The sequence below is a fragment of the Lontra canadensis genome, unplaced genomic scaffold (genome assembly GCF_010015895.1).
Source record: "Lontra canadensis isolate GAN:19392208 unplaced genomic scaffold, GSC_riverotter_1.0 scaffold7, whole genome shotgun sequence".
NCBI classification, from domain to species: Eukaryota; Metazoa; Chordata; class Mammalia; order Carnivora; family Mustelidae; genus Lontra; species Lontra canadensis.
The window spans coordinates 23,996,566-24,016,117 of NW_022631001.1; the positions used below are offsets into that span (position 1 = coordinate 23,996,566).

The window sequence follows — 19,552 nt, forward strand, 5'->3', positions numbered from 1 at the left end:
GAGTCCGTTGCGAGGGAGAAGAGTAGAGGGCGGGGCAGCGCGGCGGGCGGTGCTGGCTACATATTTATGAGGGGGCGGGGCTCCAGGGAGCCCGGGGCAGGTTTTCTCCGGGTCTGATTGGCGAAAAGCGGAAGCTCATTGATATTTATGAGTTACCCTATATGCAGTCTTCAGCCTCGCCCTCCAGTCTGCAATTTCCTCTTATTGAACCAGATGAAGTTGAGGACTGAGGGGATTTGGAAATTCTGAGCGATATTAAACTTTATGAAGTAATTACACGTATTTATCCTGCAATACCCTGATAACTAAAGCTAAAGTGAGTGGGGAATATGTGACTTATCCAGAACCTTCCCTCAGTGCTTCATTTGATGTGAAGGTACATGTTGTGACCAGGCCTACTGTGACCAGCAACTACCAAAAATAACAGCTTCTTGTCAGTCCTCATCTCCATATCCTCCCTCTCCACATCCTTCCCAGAACTCCCTTCCCTTGTCTGGCAAAACCATACTTTCCTGGTTTTTTCTCAACACCTCAGCTCTTTCTTACTCTGTTGAGCCCTCCACCTTAAATGTGGGTATTCCTCTAGGCTCAGGCCTCAGCCCTCTTCTCTCTTTGGATGCCACCTCACCCTCACCTCACACTTTCTTGCAGCTGAAACCCCCAAATTGATATCTGCAGTCCAGACCTCTTGACTCCAGCACCGTATATTCAACTACTTGATGGAAACATAATCTTGGATGTCTGGATTCCTCATATAAAAAACTAAAGTCACTGTCTTCCACCCTACTTCCAAAACAGCTTATTTCTTGCTCCCCATATCCTATTAAAGGTACTATCATCCCAGTTCCTCAAGCTCTAGACCTAGTGTTCTTTACTTTTCCCTCATCTCCCACATCTGTCAGTTTCTTATTCTCCCAACAAGATGACTATTTTCCCACCTATCTTCTCCTCCTAATCCCACTCCCACTGCCCAGTTCATGTCTCATCATCTCTCACCTAGATTAGTGCAGTAGCTCCTATAGGCTGTCTCCCTGCTCACAGCCTCTCTTCCTCCAATCCATCCTCTACAGCTTCCTAAATGACAGCTGTGACCGTGCCATCCCTGCTGGGATTAGTCACCAAATGAGGTGCTCAGACTTTGATGCCAGCCCCCTTTCTAGATGCAGAGGGGATGGAGGGGGGGAAAAATGGCTCCCCTCTGACAGACGGTTCTACTGTAGCAATTCTCCTGCCCTTTGCTTTCTTTGCACAAGGTAGATCCAGAACAGTAGGACATTAAGCAAATGGCATTTCCTGTTGGGAATCTTTATAGGAAAGCATACATTCTATAAGGAGAGCAAAATCCAAAAAGCAAGATGATGGAATGGAGAGCCTCAGAGGCCCTGGCTTTTCATGAGACAGCCTGGAAACAGTGTCAGAACTGGTGGTAAGCCAAAGTGATTGGTGGAAGTCAGAGAGCAGGAAAAAGAAAGTCAACTCCCAGGATGAGAACCAGATGGCTAAAGCACATTGAAGAATTGAAGAAGAGTCTTTGGGTAATTGAAACAAGGTCTTGTGTGCACAGAGGCCCAGTCTTCCCGGAATTCTGGCTAGCACAGAAGTATGGCTTCCGCTGGACTGTCCTTTATCTAGGGATCCTCCTCATTTCACTCCCCAGCTGAGATTCTTGAATATGCTTTGCCCACATTCTGACAAGGAGGCCTGTGGTCCAGAGATCAAGCCAACTACAGTTAGAAATAGGGCCCTTTGTTGGGGGGGGGTGCGTGGGTGACTCAGTTGGTCAAGCGGCCAACTCTTAATTTCAGCTTGGGGCATGATCTCGGCGTCCTGGGATCAAGCCCTGCTCAGGCTCTGTGCTCACTGGGGAGTCTGCTTCAGGATACTCTCTCTCCTTGTGCCCCTCCCCAGCTTGCTTGAGCATGCGCATGTGCACAAATGCTCTCTCTCTCTCTCTTAAAAAAATAAGGAAAGATGGGGTTATGGACATTGGGGAGGATATGTGCTATGGTGAGTGCTGTGAAGTGTGTAAACCTGGCGACTCACAGACCTGTACCCCTGGGGCTAGTAATTCATTATATGTTTATTAAAAAATAAAAAATAAAAAAGGAAAGAAAGAAATAGGGCTCTTGGTCTGGGCTCACTCTTGACAGCTTGGAGCTCTTAATCTGAAGCCTATTTACTGTTGGAAGAACTGAACCATAGGCATTCACTTTGCTTTCTTGGATACAAATAAAGACAGGAAACTTCCTTTTATAGAAGGAAAAAATAAGCGATCTGAGTAGCACTGGACCAACAGCCAGGAGATCAAGAATCAGTCCTGGCCCATTACGCCTCCCATTAACTCACTGTGTGATTTCAAACTTCTCTGTGAGCCTCAGTCTCCTCATTTATTGGAATTCAACAGTTCTCAACCCAGGATGCACCTCAGAAAGGCACACACATACATACAACAACAACAAAGTCCCACCTCAGATCTACTGAACCCCAAAACTGAAGATGGAATACCAGCAGGTATATTTCCTTAATGCCATAGGAATTCTTATGAACACTCCCAGATAAAACCACTACAACAGATCAATTCAAAGGTCTCTTTTAGCTCTTCCATTCTAGAAGTCTGACTCCCAATTTCTCCCAGTCTCTTCTTTCCTCTATGCCGTTGCCAGAGTAATCTTACTAAAGCAGTAGCAGGGACAGAAGGCAAAGCAAACCTAAGAAATCTGGGGGGTTGTTCACTGTGTGGGAAAATGAGGGTGATAAGGATGATTCTAATGTGGTAAGTCTAGGAGCCTGAGATTATGATCACAATTGACAACTGACAAAAACAGAGTAAGTGGAAAGGAAAAGGAAAGATGAGGGCATGGTAGACATTTTGCTTTATTTTCGTTTACCACCAGTGTTTCAAGTCCTTCTTACTTGGGGGAGTGCCCCATTCTATACAGTATCTGCAGTATAGCTAAGATGAGGGAAGCTGAAGCAGGGAGATAGTCTCCCTGGCCCCCAGTGGCTAGAACCCGACATATGACCCAGGCTCCGCCACCTAGCCACACCTCTCTAAACTTTGAATCTTCAGGGAATGACATGAGACCTACTGGCAAGTTTAGAATTATTCAGAGCAACAGAGACAGCAGGTGTCTAACCACAGTGGGTCCCTCATAGAGGTTGGGAGTTTGGGGGTCCCTACCGTAGTGATGATGGCCATTATGGAATGGAATGTTTGTTCCATTCCAATGGAAAGTTTGTTCCTGAGGCACAAACTTGGTTGTGGTGCCTGCTGCCTGGCCTTCCTAGGTTACAACCCATTTTCTATATCCAACTCTCCAGCCTTCCTGTCAACTCTGTATCCTTCCAGTAAATTCTCTTTTTTCTTGAACTTCTCACAATTTCAGGCATTTGCATCCAAGTACTCTGACAGAGATACTGGTCTGTTGTTTTTTAAGTGTCACCGGAAAATGGTTGACAAGGGTGCTTTCTAAAGTACAAAACCATGTAAAAGCTTAGACTGACAGCCTAGAGTAGAATGCGCCAAGCTGCCTGTGTTCTTGTTTCTAAGCTCCCACCTGTATCACGGAGCACCAAGGGAAGAGGGACTCACAGATTCACTTTGGTGCAGTCATCACAGATGCCAACTGGAACAGTAGCAGTGCAACCTCCAAACCAAGGTTCTCCAGTTGCTTTTGCTTTGCCACTCCTACCATATTTTCTGGGGATTGCATTGCTGCCCAAATTCCCTGCTCTCCTTCTCATAATGCGCCCACAGTTTCACCTCACCCCTAACCCTCCAGCACTCCTCATACACATCACTGTAAACCTCCCCTTGTCCCAGCAACCAGAGGCTCCAGCTTCTTCCAGCTGGACTGAAAGACTCAGATGTGAAGCAAGGCCATTCGGCCTCCTTTGCGGGGACAGGCTCTTTCTCCCTGCAGGTCCAAGAACCCCTTCTTGCCAGCCCAGGTGCTGAGCCCATCCTGAGACCTCACACATCTAGGGAGGAAGAAGGATCAGAACATACCAATGTCACCTCTCCCCTACCCTCCTCATCTCTTGGGATGACATCACCTTCCTGTTTTCTTCCTCCCTCAAACCAGATTTCCCCTTGAGATGTGGAATCTTCCCCTTCCCTTAAAAGATTCTTGCTACATTCTTACTATTATTCATCTTCTGTTACTTCCCTTTTGTTTTGGAGAAAGAAGTGGTTCTTTTTGTAAAGTGGTTCTTTTGTAACGCTAACTCTCCTGTTATCTTTCCCCCCCTCCTCCAGACTCTTTGTAAACACTCTACAAATACAAACAAGACTTGGTCCCTGTACTCCTGAGGTCACAGTCTAACAGAGAAGCAAAAGTATAAGTAAATAATTACAACAGAAAAAAAAAATTGTAACAGAATTGCATGCTCTGTAACTGAAACACATATAGGGTAATGAAGAAGCAGAAAGCAAGAGGGAGTGGGAGAAAGGTTTGACAAAAGAGGGGGACATTCGAGCTCTGTTCTGGAGGACGAGAAGTTCACCAGGTAGACAGAGAGGGTGGCCTTCCTGGCATTCCTGTATGGGACTCATAAAGAATTCAGTGTGTCTAGAACACTGGATTGGACATTAGGCTAGAAAATTAGAGAATAATAGGAACTAGAATTTATTGAACAACTACCACACGCTAGGGACATGCTAGGCAATGATATTCTATCTCATTGAGACCTAAAATAACCCTGTGAGGTGTGTATGATAGTCTCTCCATTTTACAGAGAAACTCAGGCTATTGGGGAACTGTTGAAAGATTTAACATTTGGACCAAAGGAGTAATGTGGATGTGTATTTTATAAGAATAACTCTCAATCCTATCCTTATCAGTGAGGGATAAAAATAATCTAAGCAGCCTTCCTTCTACCCCCGCGGAGTTGGGAAATCACTGGACAAAGTACCAGGTACCAGGGCAGGTACCAGGGCGGGTACCATTCATTTATTCAACAAATCTCTTTTGAGCACCTGTTATGTAGCAGATAATACAGATGCTGAGAATTCAACAGTGAACAAAGCAGGCAAGGTATGGATGCTGAGCCCGTTTGGCTGGGCCAGCTTTAAGTACAGTATTTGGCACATTCCAGATAACGTGGAATGAATGAATGTTATCTCCTTAGTCACGCCTTTAATGTTTAGCAAGGTTCAAGACACAGTGCACTGTCAGAAAAGAAAAAATTCTCTTTGACAAACAAGCACATTTGTGGAAAACAAAAATAAAAACCTATAAATCCAACCTGGAATCAGCAACTGCTTTCACTCTGCCTCTCTCTGCCCCTCCCTCCCCTCCTCCTCTCTTCCCTACCCTCAGAGTCCCTCTTCTTTTTCCTCTAGGCTCTGGCCCAAGAATTCAAGCAACCAACATCAACTTTGATTTAGTTATGAGGTTTGGGTTTTTTTGTTTTGTTTTGTTTAGTTTTTTGTTTTTTGGAGGTGGGGAATAGAGGTGGCTTTAAGAAGTCCTTTTAGGTTCAACATGTAGAGAATAGGAAATAGGCAAATGGCCCTCCCCACCCTCACTTTGAGTGAAACACCTAAAAGACAGCCCTTTCTCTGCTAGTACGGATCACCTATCACAGTGTAAATCACATGTCTTAATCTAGCACAGTCTGTCTCTTCCCCCCATCCCACCAAAGAAATCCTTCTATTACCTTCACTTTGGCTCATGGTTCTACTCCGGGAAAAGAGTGAGAGGGAGAAAAAAAACAAACAAAGCCATTTTGTCATAAATAAATGGATAGGTAGTTATACTGACCAGAATGAAGAATTTGCCTCAGAATAGAGCACTGTGATGGGAGCAGAAGTCAGGGGACTACAAAGCAGCCTCCCAAAGATTGGCTGGTTTGTAAAGAAACAGATAACGAAGTGGGTTCAGCTGGAGGCTGAGATCAGAGAGCATGATCTCCCTTGTTCCCCTATATTGAAGAAGGATAGGATTCTATACCAATCTACCAGTGACCAGTGAGAAACCTGACTAGCTCTCTTCTAGAATGATCATTGTTCCACAGTTCTTTGTTTACTAGGCTCTGGGCTCGGCCATATCTCTCCCTCGGAAAAGCCTACCGCCGTCTCCCCGACTGTGATGTTGCTGAGCGACCACCAGGGGGCAAACCGAGACTACTGAGCTCTGGCCACATCGCTTCATCTAGTTTCCATGGAGCCAAATTCGGAATGTCAGAGCTGGAATCTGGCTTTAGATATCATCCAAGGCTTCTGATCAAATAAATTCGTTTACAGAGAAGAAAACCAAGGTCTAAAGAAGAGAAATAATGTGTCAAGGCCACATGATGAGTTCACAGTAGAGTCGGAACCAGAAAAGAAGTCCAGTCCTTACGCTCCACCACACGAAGCTTTCTCCGGTCTCGTATTTAATTCTAGAATACACTGGTTTTTAATATTTTTTCCTATGAGAAGGACTTGTATCTCCAATGAGACTGTAAGCTCTCGGGGCCAGGGACTGTGTTTTGGACCAGTCTGAACATCTCCTCCAGCACCTAGCACGTGGCTGTGCGGGTAGCCTACACCCACAGACGGATTTCAACAAATACTGTGAAACTGCTGTATGGCAGGCCCAGCAATGATTCCTGAGAATACAGAGAGGAAAATTTACTGTCCCTGCCCTCAAGGAGCCCGCTACGTAAGGGAGAAGGCAGCTATGTCGATACACAACTGTAACTCAGGGGATGAGTTTTTAACAGTGGTGCAGGCAAAGCAACAGGGAAGCACAGAAGAGAGAGCGACTATCTGGATGGGATGCAAAATTGGGTCCTAAAGAAAGAATGAGAACTCATCAAAAAGGAATGGGAGTTCCAAATAGAAGGAACAGCAGAATACGCCAACACATGGAGATGTGAAGACATGGTGTGCTAAGTGAAAATGATTGCTTCCGAGTAGCAGGAGGAGAGTAAGAAGTTAGAACAGGGGGAGGGGGAATAGTAAATAAGACTAGAAAGGTAGTTTGAGACTAGCTATAGCATTGATGTCTACTCATTCATTCATTCATTCATTCGATAAACAGTAAGAACCCACATGTGCCATGCAGCACTGTTGTAGATAATGATGGTGGTGGGATGATGATAATAAATGAAGTAATAATAATAATGACAAAAATATTTATGTGGTTAAATTCCAAGGACTTGGAGTCTTAAGTCTAGGGTTCACTCCTCACATGAATCAGATAATCTAGGTTAGTATTCTATCTTCCATTTATTTTCATTTATTTAAAAAAACATTCAGCAGGGGGCGCCTGGGTGGCTCAGTCATTAAGCATCTGCCTTCTGCTAGGGTCATGATCCCAGGGTCCTGGGTTCGAGCCCCGCATCCGGCTCCCTGCTCAGCGAGAAGCCTGCTTCTCCCTCTCCCACTTTTCCCTGCCTGTGTTCCCTCTCTCACTGTGTCTCTCTCTGTCAAATAAATAAATAAAATCTTTTTTTAAACAAACAAACAACAATTTAAAAAAACATTCAGGGGCACCTCACCGGGCTAGCTTAGTGGGTGGAGCATGTTGATTCTTGATCTTGGGATCATGAGTTTAAGCCCCACGTTGAGTGTAGAGCTTACTTTTAATTAATTAATTAATTTATTTATTTATTTATTTTAAATTCAGTAAGACTCTACTATGTGTGGGCACTATCCTGAGGAGCTAGGAATTATAGCAGTGACCAAGAATTAAAGCCTTGACTGTCACAGAGCTTTCATGCTCGTGTAGGAGGCAGACACAGACAAGTGAAGAAATACATCTTAGGGGCACCTGGGTGGCTCAGTCGTTAAGCGTCTGCCTTTGGCTCTAGTCATGATCCCAGGGTCCTGGGATCAAGCCCTACACTGGGCCCCCCCTCTGTGGGAAGCCTGCTCTCCCTCTCCCACTGCCCCTGCTTGTGTTCCCTCTCTGGCTGTGTCTCTCTCTCAAATAAATACATAAAATCTTTTAAAGAAAGAAAGAAATACATTTCAGATAATGATAAGTGACACATAGGAAATAAAACCAGGCTGTAGAATAGAAAATGACTGACTGGTAGGGGCCAGCCGTAGATAGGCCGGACCAGAGAAACCTCACTGTTTTTTGAGCTGAATGAAGTGTCAGTCAGAGAAAAAGCTGAGGGAAAAGCATTTGGAGCAGGAGAAACTTCAAGCAGAAACTTCAAGCAGACCCTCTTCAGGGGCCAGGCAGCCCAGTGTATCCCAGGAAACAAAAGAAGGCCAGCATGCTTGAGCATAGCTCACACATTCCTGTCTCTGGGTGGATACAAGGCCTGCCACCATCTGGCTGTAAGAGCCAGTTAGATGGCACTGTCCTCGGGCACCCTAGTCGCATCATCACAGACCCACAGGGAGAAGTCTCTGAAGACAAACTACTTTGCAAACGTCCCCCTGAGCATGGAGAAGGCAGGAGCATAAGTCCCATAGTCCTTTGTGCTAGGTTAGTGAGGGCGCCTACCAGAGAGGAGGCTTCTGGTCGGTATCAGAGTTTAGGATCTGGACGACGGTTGATCCCACTTGTGGCTTCAAGACACTTGTCCACACTCAGTTTCCCTCATGAGAGCCCTGTGAAATTAAGGGCTGTGTCTTCCCCGCATCCCGGTTTCCCAGCGCTCCCCTCCATCAGAATCTCTGTTTGCAGGCTGTTCTGGGAAGAGAGGGGCCACTGAGATGGAAAAAAAAACTTAGAAATGTTCACAAAGCCACATTAAAAGCCCATACAAATAAATACAGGTGAACCTCACATTCATTCTGCAAACATTTATTTAGGCCAACTGTATGCACAAGATCTGGAGATCCACATTAGGAATGTGTCCTAAAGTACTAACAGGTTTTCAGTAAATATTTGTTATATGGATAAGTAACTCCAAACTGGCTGAAGATGGGAGTACAATGGAGATTGTTCAATCTTAAACAAAATAAGATTGTTCTTATTTTTTTTCATAAGAAAATTAACTTTGGCAGCTTCTTTAAACAAGACTTTCCTCCCAGTGTACCTGAACTGGACCAGGCTTCAAAGACTCAAATCTGTTCACACCGTTCAGGGCTTCATCAAGTAAAAGCAGTGTCCTCCAGCTGGCTCCAAGGGCTCAGGGGAGCTGAGTGTTAAGTTCTCGGGAATTTTGCAAACTGGTTGTTAAACATGATCATTCTGAACATTAAATTACATAAACTCGCCAATAAGTTATATTCAAAACATTCAAACTCTTCAACTCTTAGCTGAATCTGTTTTTAGAATCTTACTTACAGAATTAAGTGGACTGGGTTAATAAGTCTTTCCTTGATACTAATCTCTCTGATCTTTATCACTACACTAATTTTACATAATCAAGCAGACTGGGCCCAAGAGAAGGACTTAGCCACAAATAACCTGTGGCAAGAGGACTATTTGAAGGAAGAAGGATCCTCTTCAACAAACCTTTATTTAGCAGCTACCGTGGGCAAAGCTGGGTGAAGGCTAGGGAAGACAGGAACTCCCTTTAGAGGAGGTGACCGGAAACCGTTGATGATACAGTGTGGTAAGTGGTAACTGCTCTAATGGAGATACAGAAGCATGGAGGAGACAGCTAACTCAGACACCACAAAAGAGACTTCAGCAAGAAGTTGGCCCACAAGCACCAGCGTCTGTCTTGCTCTCTACTGTGTCCCTAGCACCTAGCACAGTGCCTGGCACAGGGTTGGATGAATGAAGGAGGTAACGATTTTGATCCTGGGAAAATAAAGCTGCCAGATAAGAGTGGGTAGAGGGAGGGCATTAGTGAAGTACATGTGGAAGTATGGGGGCGGGAGGGCCAAAGAGCTCAGTGCATTTGAAGAAAGACAAAGTTTAACGTGGTGCGAGGAATCCAGGGGCTGGAACCGATAAGGATGCGAGTATGGAAGAGGGTATCTCTGTCTCAAGTCTCTGCAGAGCTCTGAAGAAACAAAAAGAGTTGGCTTTTTCTGCACAGCCTTAGGGGGGAGCTGGGTGCGATGTGGGGAGTCACAGAGAATCAGATAATCAGTTAAAGAACTTTCTAACAGAGCTGTCCAATAATGCAATTGGCTGGCTGCCTTGGCAGGCAACAAGCAAGTTCCCTAAGAGGGAAGAAGCAGGTACTAAACTTGGTGCAACAAATTATTAGATACCTTTTTTTTTATTAGATTTTGGAAGAATCTATCAAGTCTCCTTTCTAAAAGGACAACCCTCTTGGGGCACCTGGGTGGCTCAGTGTGTTAAAGCCTCTCTGCCTTTGGCTCAGGTCATGGTCCCAGGATCCTGGGATCGAGCCCCACGTCAGGCTCTCTGCTCAGCAAGGAGCCTGCCTCCCCCCACCTCTGTCTGCCTCTCTGCCTACTTGTGATCTCTGTCTGTCAAATAAATAGACACAAATCTTCAAAAAAATAAAATAAAATAAAAGGATAACCACCTTAATGAACAACCATTTCAACAACAATTCTACAGAAGATGCAGAGATTTCCCTCAAGGGCTTGTTTCTTATGTCAATCATTGATTAAAACCGACAGCAGTAGGCACGCGGAAGGCTCCCCCATTGAAGAACAAGATCTTTTCAAACCACTGAGGTCTCCACTCATTCATGAAGCAATTATTTCTTTGTGTGTCAGGGACCTTGCTAAGTGCTAGAAGTACAGATATAAAGGAAAAAAGGACCCTGCTCCCCACAGTACTGAGTAGAAACGCAAAGAAATATTTACTCCAAAATGCAAATACATATTTACACTCCAGTAGTTGCTATACAAAGTGCTCTGGGAAACACAAAGACAAAAAATTTGTTTTGATTCGAGGAACTCTGGGAAGGCCTCAGAGAGAAAATCACTCAGAGCTGACTTTTGAAGAGTTAAAAGGAATTCACTAGCTAGAGGAGGAAGGAAATGGTGCAGGCAGAAGGGAAACACATACAAACATATGAAGGTGTGAAAATGCACAGACGGTTTGGGGAAGTGAGTGAGTGGAGTGCAGGGTGGATGGGATTGATAAGTAGGAAGCAAAATGTGCAGCCTTGAATCCAATGCTACCAATTTGGGATTTTAGTCTGTAAATGATAGGAGGCCTATCATTTTTTTTCTGTTATTTATTCAATAAACTTTTCATTTTTTTTCCATTTTGGAAATCTTTTAGATAGAAAAGTGACAGAGAGAGTACTGAGTTCTTATCTAAGAAGCCTATATCCTCCACCCTACTTTCCCCAATGCTAACATCTTACATAGCCAAGGAACCTCTTCCTAGACGAAGAAACCAAGATTAGTACATAACTATTAACTAAAGTATAGACTTGGTTCACCAGTTTTTCCGCTAATGTCCTTTTACTGTCCCAGAATCTGGTCTAGGATACCACGTTGCATTTAATGTGATTTATATATTTATTTATTTGCTTCCAATAATGGATTTTTTAAAAAGATTTTTATTTATTTATTTGACAGACAGAGATCACAAGTAGGCAGAGAGGCAGGCGGAGAGAAAGAGAGGGAAGCAGGCTCCCCGCTGAGCAGAGAGCCCGATGCGGGGCTCGATCCCAAGACCCTGAGATCATGACCTGAGCCGAAGGCAGAGGCTTAACCCACTGAGCCACCCAGGTGCCCCCAATAATGGATTTTTAAAAGATATTTATTTATTTGAGAGAGAGAGAGTGCTTGTGCTTGCACACACAAGAGCATGAGTGGGGGCAGAGGGAGAGGAAGAGAAGCCGACTCCCGACTGAGCAGGGAGCTGGACACTACATGGGGCTAGATCTCAAGACCCTGAGATCATGACCTGAACCGAAACCAAAAGTCTATTGTTTAACCAACTGAGCCCCCCAGGGGCCCCTCCAATGATGGATTTTAAGGAGAAAGTGATGTGATCAGATTTGTCAGTAGAAACATTCAGCAGAATTCTTAGGGCACATGTGAGGAAAATACATTGGAGGGATCCAGATTAGTGGAAGCCTCGCTTAGAAGCTGCTGGCAAAGCCCAGGTAAGGGATGACAATTGCCCCAACTCTGGGAGCAGTGAGGATGGAGAGGAGGACTAAGGTGTATTTGGGTTTCAGGGTAGAGATACTTCCTGAAGTAGAACAGGCAGGACATAGGACAGGCCAATCTTAATTCACCTCGTCCATATAAGACGTGAATATATGTGTACAGAAGACTTTAAACAAAGATGGAGAAAGGAAAGATCTCTGTCCCAGATCCTTGGGATGAGATTATCTCTGCAATGAAGCCCTACACTCAAGTCTGAGCTCCCCAAAAGCCAACGAAAAAAAGGGAAGCATGATGACATGCTTCCTTATAGCTGTCATTATCGGTTAGAATCAAGTATACTCAGGGAAGACAAAGAGACTGGCCAGATTGAAGTGGGAGAAATTAAGTCTGGAGGGCCCCTGGGGGTAGATAATGGTTGTCCCTGATTCTGAGAGCCCTGGGGAAGCTCCATCTCTGGGGACCCCTGGTTCTTCCCAGTGCCCTTTGTTCTGGGGGGGATAGTCTGGCAGCACAGGGAAGTGGCAAGCCCAGCCTTATTGTAAGAAGATATCTTTACAACCAGCCAGCCAGAAGTGTGAGAAGCTGGAAAGGATTCTTTACCAGGGGGCATGTGGCTCAGTATCCCATCGTACCTCTTCTTCTCATCCTCTCCCCTCCCCTGCTCACTGGACTTTCTAGGAGCTCTGCAAGAGAAGCTGGGCAGGAAGTTGAGGTCCAAAGCCAGATGGATGAACTTAATCAAAATGGCCCAGCAAGTTACGGAGAGAGCTGAGAGAAGGACCCTGCCGTTTTGACTTCAGATCCTGGGTGTTTCTTATCGGGAAGGCTCAGGAGTCCTACTAATTCATGCATTCATTCAACACAAGGAATAGAGCACTAATCATGGGGTTGTGGGGCTGTACCCACAGGGAGCTCACCTTCTGGTGATGACACTTTGACAACCAGCTCTCTGGGGAGAGGACTGAACTTGGCCATCGCTCTCAGGGAGGTGCAGACCTTACATGCAGAGACCAAGGAGAGATCATATCCTGCTTCAGGAGTGAGAGGGGGAATAGCAGAGGAAGACTTCCAGAGGAAGGGCCAAGAATCCCGCTGGACTGGATTTCAACGTAGGCACGGAGCACATAAAAGGGTAGCAAGGGGAACTGGTAAGGTCATTCCAGCTGCCTGGAATTATGACCCCCTCTTTTTTGAGATGTGAGTACTTTGACGTTCATTATCTCATTTCATCTTCGGAAAAAATGTGGAACGTATTAAAATCCCCATTTTAGATTCCGAGGTGGCATGTCCAAGACCACAGAGTTAAGAATGGCAAGTGTCCTGATTTCATCCCCAGTTATGTGCACGCATCGCCCAGCCCTGAGCGCCTTGCGGTTCCCGAAGCCCGATTCCCCTCTCCCACCACGACATCTCATCCTTCCCCACCCGAAAGTTCCACCTGAAGCCTAACTGGGTTGCGCCCTCCTGCGCCCTGGGCGCCGCGGAGAGTCAGGGGTTAAAGCCCGTGGTCCGGGTGGCCCCTTCCCCCTCCCCAGCCCTCTCGCCTCCTCTCGGCGCCGAGCCTGGAGCGTGCGTCCCGGAGACCCGCACGAGAGAGGAGGGGAAAAGTGGGCCTGTTTCTCGGGTGGCCAATCCACCGAGCCCGCGGTGCCCCAGAGGAGGCGCCAGTGCTAGGCCAGCGCCAGGCCGGGGCTGCCTGCTTCCCGCGGCAAAGTACAAATGCGCCCGAGCGCGGCGCCTGGAGCCCTTGGCGTGCACAGCCGGCCCGTGCTCAGCCAGCCCCCGCGGCCGCCGCGCCGTCGCCGCCGCCGGTACCGCCGCCCAGCCGGGCCCCAGGACCCCGCAGCCTTACCCCGAGCCCACTGAGCAGAGGGCGCCGGGCGCTTGTAGCCGGCGCGCCCGGATCCGCCCGCTGGTCCCGCGTGCCTCGCCCAAAGCTGCGCGCTCTGCAGACCCCTGTCCTCCCCGTCTTTCTCCACTTCCCCTCCATCTCACCTTCCTTGCTTTTATTGCTTTCCCTTCTAGCCGCACCTTCCTCCATCTCTCCATCTCTCTCTCTCCTCTTCCCTTGTTCTCTTTCCACCTTCCTCTTATTCCCACCTTGGACCTCCCTTTCTGTCCTCACCACCTACTCCACCCTTCTCTGACTCTCCAGTATAGAGGCAGCCCTCCCTGGGTCTGCAGGCTGCTTTGTGCCCCAGTGCCTCAGTGTCTTCATCTCACTTTCTCCCGACGCCCCTCCTGGCTCAGCGCCTGGCGGCCTGGCCCTGGGGGAAGGAAGGATGGTTCCCGAGGTAAGGGTCCTCTCCTCCTTGCTGGGACTCGCGCTACTCTGGTTCCCCTTGGACTCCCACGCTCGAGCCCGTAAGTAGGGGTGGTTGGGGCTGGGTAGGCAGAGGAGGGATTTGAGCCCCTGGGATGTTCGGGGGGGGAAAGTGCCAGGACTCTCGACCCCAAACTATTCTGATAGCCATGCGGGCAGCACCTGTGGGGGAGAGTGGAGACTCCTCTGCCGACCAGTATGGGCTGATGAGTGTGGGATACTGGGGGGGCTGGGGGGGGAGGGGCTTGGCAAAACTCAGAGGTGGAGATGGCTGCCCTGGACCTGAGGATGGGGGTACTGAGGGCGGTGGGAGAAAGGGCAGGATACTGGGTGGGTGTGTGTGTGTGTGTGTGTGTGTGTGTGTGTTGGCTGCTGGTGGTGCTTCACGTTCTCAAGAGAGAGCTGCGCATGTCTGCCTACATGGGTGTGATGGAAGTGATGGAGATGTAGGCTACTGCTTTCAAAAGAAGCCCACGGAAAGAAAGAAGAGCTAACTAGACAACCTCATTCCGTTACCCCCTGTGATCCTCACAACACTCCCATGAGGTGGGTACTGTCATTTGCATTTTACAGATGAGAAAACAGGTTGACAGAAGAAACTTGCTGAAGTTTTCAGAGCTAGCCATCCAAAGCGTGAGCTCTCCAATTCCAAATCCTCTGCTTTTTCCCCCTGCCCCTCAGCATCTGGAAGGAACCCTGATTTGGAGTTTTAAGACTCCGGGAGACAACAAAGACACAAGGAGATACACCAGTCTTCACAATCCCTGATCTTTTTTTTTTTTTTTAAGATCTTATTTATTTATTTGACAGAGAGAGAGAGCACAAGTAGGCAGAAGCAGGCGCGGTGGGGGGGGGGGAGCAGGCTCCCTGCTGAGCAGAGAGCTTGATGCGGGCTCGATCCCAGGACCCTGAGATCATGACCTGAGCCGAAAGCAGATGCTTAACCCACTGAGCCACCCAGTCACCCTATCACTCATCTTTTTAATACCACCAGCAAGTGGAGGGTACCTCTCTAAGCCTCAGTTTCCTAATCTTTAAACTGGGAGTTAAAATCCCAGGACTGTTGTAAGAATTAAATTGGAGAAAATATGTCAAGCAACTAGCACCAGCAACTAGCTGGTGTCATTAAAAATATCAGTCTCCTAATTCACACTCCTCCACTTAGATGCCGTGTAACCTCAAACAGTTTAAATCATCTCTCTGAACCTCAGTTTCCCCCGCCCCTGCAAAAGGCTGGTGGATGCCCTCCTCATCCCCAGTCTCTTGGAATGCTTGAGGATGGAAAACAAAACCAAAAACTCACTTAATGAGAAGGAAGGAGCTAAGTTCAAATCCTAAAATACCTGATAAAGAAACAGAGGACAAGGAGGGGTAGGGGTCTGCTCTAGGTTACACAGCACGGGGCCTGGGATGAAGACCCTGGTTTCCCAAGTTCCAGCCTAGCGCTCTGTCCTCTCCACAGCCCACCTCCCCCTTTCTTTTGCTGCCTTTCTTTTGCATGTGACTTTCTGGAGCTGGCGGGCCTGGATTCTGTTTCATTCCTGTCTCTGCTTGTGAGGGCAGGCTGCGTGTCTGGTCGTCTCTGGGCTGCCAGCAGCATGAGACTCATAGAAGTCCTTAGTAACGAGTAATGGAAAGAACTCAGTGTTGGGTTCAAGTCCTGCCTCTGGCCCTTAGCAGCTGTGTGACTTTTCCTACGTCACAACTTCTCTGAGCCTCAATTTCTTCATCTGAGACACAGATGCACCTGGAACCCAAAGGTTCTTGCGAGGATTCAAGGAGGTGACCGTGTTAAGTTAGCCAGCACAATGCCTAGTACTCAGTAAATGTCTCCTCCCCTTCCTTGGGCCCTGAAGGTTTCCTCCTAACACTTACCCGTTGTTTCTTGAAAAGGACTTACCACAGAATGCCCTCCACACCTGCCTCCCTTCCTCTTGGCACAGCCTTCTTAGCCCCCAAGGCTTTTCTCCAGGCATTGTTGCCCTGGCTGCATCTGTGAAAGATGTCCCAGAATCAGATCATTGTGCATGATTGCTGATTTCCTACCCACACCCGTCTTGTCAACCTCCCACATCTTGCCAGCCCTTCATCACCCTGCTGGGTCACACTTCTTCCAGCAAACTCTCCCTGGCCACCCACGCCCCTTCCATCTCCTTCCTCCGTGCCTCCACTGGCCTTCAGGCCACCTCTCACTGGGTGCTGCCAGAATTCTATCTCCCCTCCAGCCTGGAGCTTAGCTCCACACACGTGAGAAAACAACTCAGAGCAGACTGGGATTAAGGGGAGGTGGACTGGCATTCAGAGGGGCGTGTTCAGATTCTGGGATGTCAGTGCTGAAAGAGCCTTTGAAAATCATCTGCTTCTACCTGCAATTTTGCTATCCTTAGAGTTAAACTCAAGCCCAGGAAGTGGGAGAGACTTGCCCAAGTTCATACTGCAGATTTATTAACGAAAAGAATCAACAGATGTGTCACTTATTGGTTGTGCCCACTGGGACAAATCACTTCCCTCTCTGAGTTTCACTTTGTCTAGTGCTGACTCTCCATGAATCTAGGAACAATCCTATTTTAGCATCACTTGCCAGGGTCCTATTTGGGGGTCTCTTAGGAAGGTCCTTGTCTTAGTTCAAGTAAGATCCCAGGCCTGTCGTGCCTAAGAAATCTCCTGGTGAAACCTCAGGTGCTTTCAGAAGTGGTGCCCACAGATGGGAGTTCTCAGGTCTGTATCATGTCAGACTCCCAAGGGCTCAGCTCACAGGATTCAAAGGCCTGTGAGCACACAGAGCCGTGGGCTCCTCGGTTACAGCGAGAGGCTGTTCCAGCAAAGGTTATTCTGTCCTTGGCTCTGTTTCCAGCCACAGACTGAGTTCAACCTGGACGGAGTCTCAACTCTGGCCATGGACTGAGTCCCGATCCTCAAAACTCTGACCACAGATCGAACCCTGATTCCAGGTCCATGACCTGGTCACTGACTGATACTGATCCCAGCCCCAGGCGGAGCCACGGACATGCGTGATGTTCATCAGTCTGGGCACCCATCCCTCTGGAATGAGAACCTGCGGAGTATCTTGACTCCCTCTCCAGTGCTCTGCCCCATGTCAGTGCCTCTCTATTGTGCGCTTCCCTTGCTAATTGGTCCCTCCCACCCCCATCCTTAAAGTATCTGACATGCTTCTGCTTTCTCTTCCCTCTGGCTGTCCGATCCTGCTTTCAGGAGACAGTTATCAAGTAAAAACATCAATCTCTATGTCCTCTCCAAGGATTATGTGTATGGTAGGAATCGAAGCTTCTGTCCTCAAGTGACAGGATGCCAGACTGCAGAAGTAGAGATGGGGCAGGAAGGGAACTCCCATTGTGTGAGGTGGCACAGAGGACAAACTGGAATCAGAAGGTCCGGGCTTCAGTCTGGCTCTGCTACTCATTCCAACTGTGACACCAGACAAGTTGTCATTCTCTGACTCTCAGTTTTCCCAGCTGTTAATAGAGTTGGTTGACCCAAACAGATCATTGTTGAGGACCGGTCTGGCTTTAACATCTTGTGATTCTAAGACTCTAAGATCCAGAGATGCTGTTGCCTTGATTCTGAGTCTGCTCTGGACTTTGGAAAAGGAATTTGGGGGCGTTTTGATCTACAGCCTTGTCCTCCTCTCCTCCGACACCAGAGAGCATACCTAGAAGGCCTAGAATAGTGAGTGTGGAGGGAGACCCACTAGTAGGAACCCTGCCCTGCTGTTCAGCTTAGTTGCGTCCGCATCTACCTGTCCAGATGTACATGGGGGAAGGTGGGCATCTGGGTGGGTAAAGTCTTGGCATCTGGCTCCAGGCAGGCCCCTCCCTGGGTGGGTCTAGATGGTTCTGCACCTCCTCTCTCCCACCAGTAGAGGTCTCTGTCTCACTCACTCGCCGAGCTGGAGCCGGGCAACAGCTGCACAGTTGTTCAGCCGTTGCACCTGTTCCAGGACTGCCCTCTCAAGTTCCCCCAGCCACTAGCCACGGCGCCGGCCTCTGGGAGAGGGATCCTGAATCCTTTGGACTCCCAAAGAGAAGGACTGGCGTGAGCGCGGTGCCCCTGGGAGGTGCAGTGCTGAGATCATTTCAGGGAAGCCCCTAGACAGGATCCTATCTCATACCAGGGAAGGCCGTTCCAGTCTTCTTCTGATACTCATTCTTATAGTCAGGATTCTTCCTTAGGGCTCACCTGGATCCCTCCGTTTGCAATTTAAAGCCTTTTCTTCCGGTCCTGCCCCTTTAGGGGAAAGATATTCCCATAAGCAGCCTCCCAGATCCAAAGACTGCCATTGGAGCTTGTGCTGGCATAAATCAATGATCTTGGGCGACTCCTGACCCTCTTCTAGGACTGTATCCACATCTGTAAAATAAAGGATTGGACATCATCTCTCAGTCCCTTTCTAAGATACTCTGAATCTAAATGCACGTGTCCAAGGCATAAGAGAAGGTAAATAGTCTCATCTCTGCCCTCCCCCCACCCCCCCGACCCTGGCCAGTAATAGAGCTGCCTTTCCTGGTTAGAAAGTGTTCCCCTTTGAGGTACTTCTGTGCTCCTGAACATCTGTCATGTGCCAGAGAAGAGGAGTCAGGTTCAGAGAAGTGAGGGCTTTTTCCCTTGGTCGCCCAGCTTCACCGCTGAAGACCTGAGGTTTTCCCTTCTGATTCCCTCCTCCACTGAGTGCCAGAGCCCAGAGCAGAGCTTATGTCTGAGAGGGAAGCAAGTTTGTTTGTGTGAGAGGGAACTATAAATAAATAAAGTATGGTTGTGTGGATGCAAGGGAAAGATGGGAACATTCTCAAATTCCTGCATAGCTGGCTCGCTCCGGTCCTTGCCGGCTGCAGACAAGCCAGCCACAGTCCCGGGCCTCTCTTCTCACACCCCACACCCCCTGGTCCCCTCCAGCTTCCCCTGTATCCCAGAAATTTCTTTCTGGGTGTCTTTTCTGCTTCCTGTTGGAAGAATTCTCAATCACACTACCCACTCCTAACTATCCCCTCAGAGGCCTTTAGCATAGATGAGGGTTTCAAGGCAGAACATGGGATGGCCTTGGATGGGAGAGATTGGAACTTTTTACTTACATATGAAGATCATGGAATTGTTCATCCCCTTACCTGCCCAGGCACCTGACCTTTTTGTACATGGTGTATGGTTTGTGAGTTCAGATGGCAGATGGTGAGAGCTGGAAAGGGAAGGTCAAAGGTTAATTCCTGGTAGGTAGCAAGGTCATAGTGCTGAGAGGGATTTGGCTATCTTATCAGAGGATGAAGTGT

The 19,552-nt window shown here is 47.8% G+C and overlaps 1 protein-coding gene across 2 annotated transcripts in view; it reads left to right on the forward strand.

Annotated features, from left to right (window-relative positions):
- The first annotated feature begins 13,787 nt into the window (after positions 1–13,787).
- Positions 13,788–19,552, forward strand: part of CHRDL2 (chordin like 2) — a 29,457-nt gene continuing 23,692 nt past the window's right edge. Inside the window, exon 1 of one of the 2 annotated variants that reach the window (XM_032853085.1) lies at positions 13,788–14,314. In XM_032853085.1, coding sequence (XP_032708976.1) covers positions 14,233–14,314 — 82 coding nt within the window. In that variant the 5' untranslated portion in view covers positions 13,788–14,232. The remainder of the gene's footprint in view (positions 14,315–19,552) is intronic. The other variant, XM_032853084.1, reaches the window with a different exon arrangement.